General features: G+C 60.1%; 1 protein-coding gene across 1 annotated transcript in view; it reads right to left on the bottom strand.

Moving 5' to 3' along the window:
* Positions 1-142, bottom strand: part of GRWD1 (glutamate rich WD repeat containing 1) — a 4,125-nt gene extending 3,983 nt beyond the window's left edge. Inside the window, exon 1 of the mRNA XM_025197055.1 lies at positions 36-142. Coding sequence (XP_025052840.1) covers positions 36-122 — 87 coding nt within the window. The 5' untranslated portion in view covers positions 123-142. The remainder of the gene's footprint in view (positions 1-35) is intronic.
* Positions 143-710: the final 568 nt, after the last annotated feature.

Below are 710 nucleotides of genomic sequence, written 5' to 3'. Positions count from 1 at the left end.
GCCGGGCCCGGCACATCCGCGCGGCGCGCGGGCGCCTCCGGCTCGCCGCCCCCCTCCATCTCCTCCGTGCTGCTGCTGTCGCCGTCCCCATTGCCGTCGCCGAGACACGCTGGGTCCGCCATCGCAGCACAGGGCAGCGCTGCTTCCGGGCAGGCGTCGTCTGCCCCACTTCCGCCCTCAGGCCGGAAGGCGCGGAGGCGCCATCTTGAGAAGGGGCAGCGTCCGCCATGTTGCGGATGGAACCAGACAACCGCGGCCTGCGTGTTTGAATAGGACTGGGAAAGGGGCGGCCGCCATTTTACAAGTGGGCAATAGCTGTCTGTTCTGCCGCCATTTTGAAATAGGTACTGGCCGGAGGGCCTGGAGAAAAGCTTGGCCGTGGGGCCGCCATCTTTGAAAAGGGAAATGAGAAGTGGCCGCCATCCTGACTACGGGAAAGGGTGGCCGAGCGCCATTTTGGGAAATGTAGTCTTCAGGCGTCTCTAGACGCCATCTTTACTACGGGCAGGTGTGGTTGCGTGGAAAGCCACCATATTAGAGGGAGCCTCTCCTGCCCTCTAGTCATCGCCATAGCAACAAGAAAGCTTCAATGGTACCATTGCCAAGAAGCAATTAATAGAAGTCAGTGGCATTGCTGTAGCAACAGGAGGCAATGGGTAACATAAAAAGGTTCCTAGGCAACATCATCAGGGCTGGGTTCATGGGGAGGG

This window comes from Alligator sinensis, unplaced genomic scaffold (genome assembly GCF_000455745.1).
Source record: "Alligator sinensis unplaced genomic scaffold, ASM45574v1 scaffold647_2, whole genome shotgun sequence".
NCBI classification, from domain to species: domain Eukaryota; kingdom Metazoa; phylum Chordata; order Crocodylia; family Alligatoridae; genus Alligator; species Alligator sinensis.
This window is presented reverse-complemented; position numbering and strand designations above follow the sequence as displayed.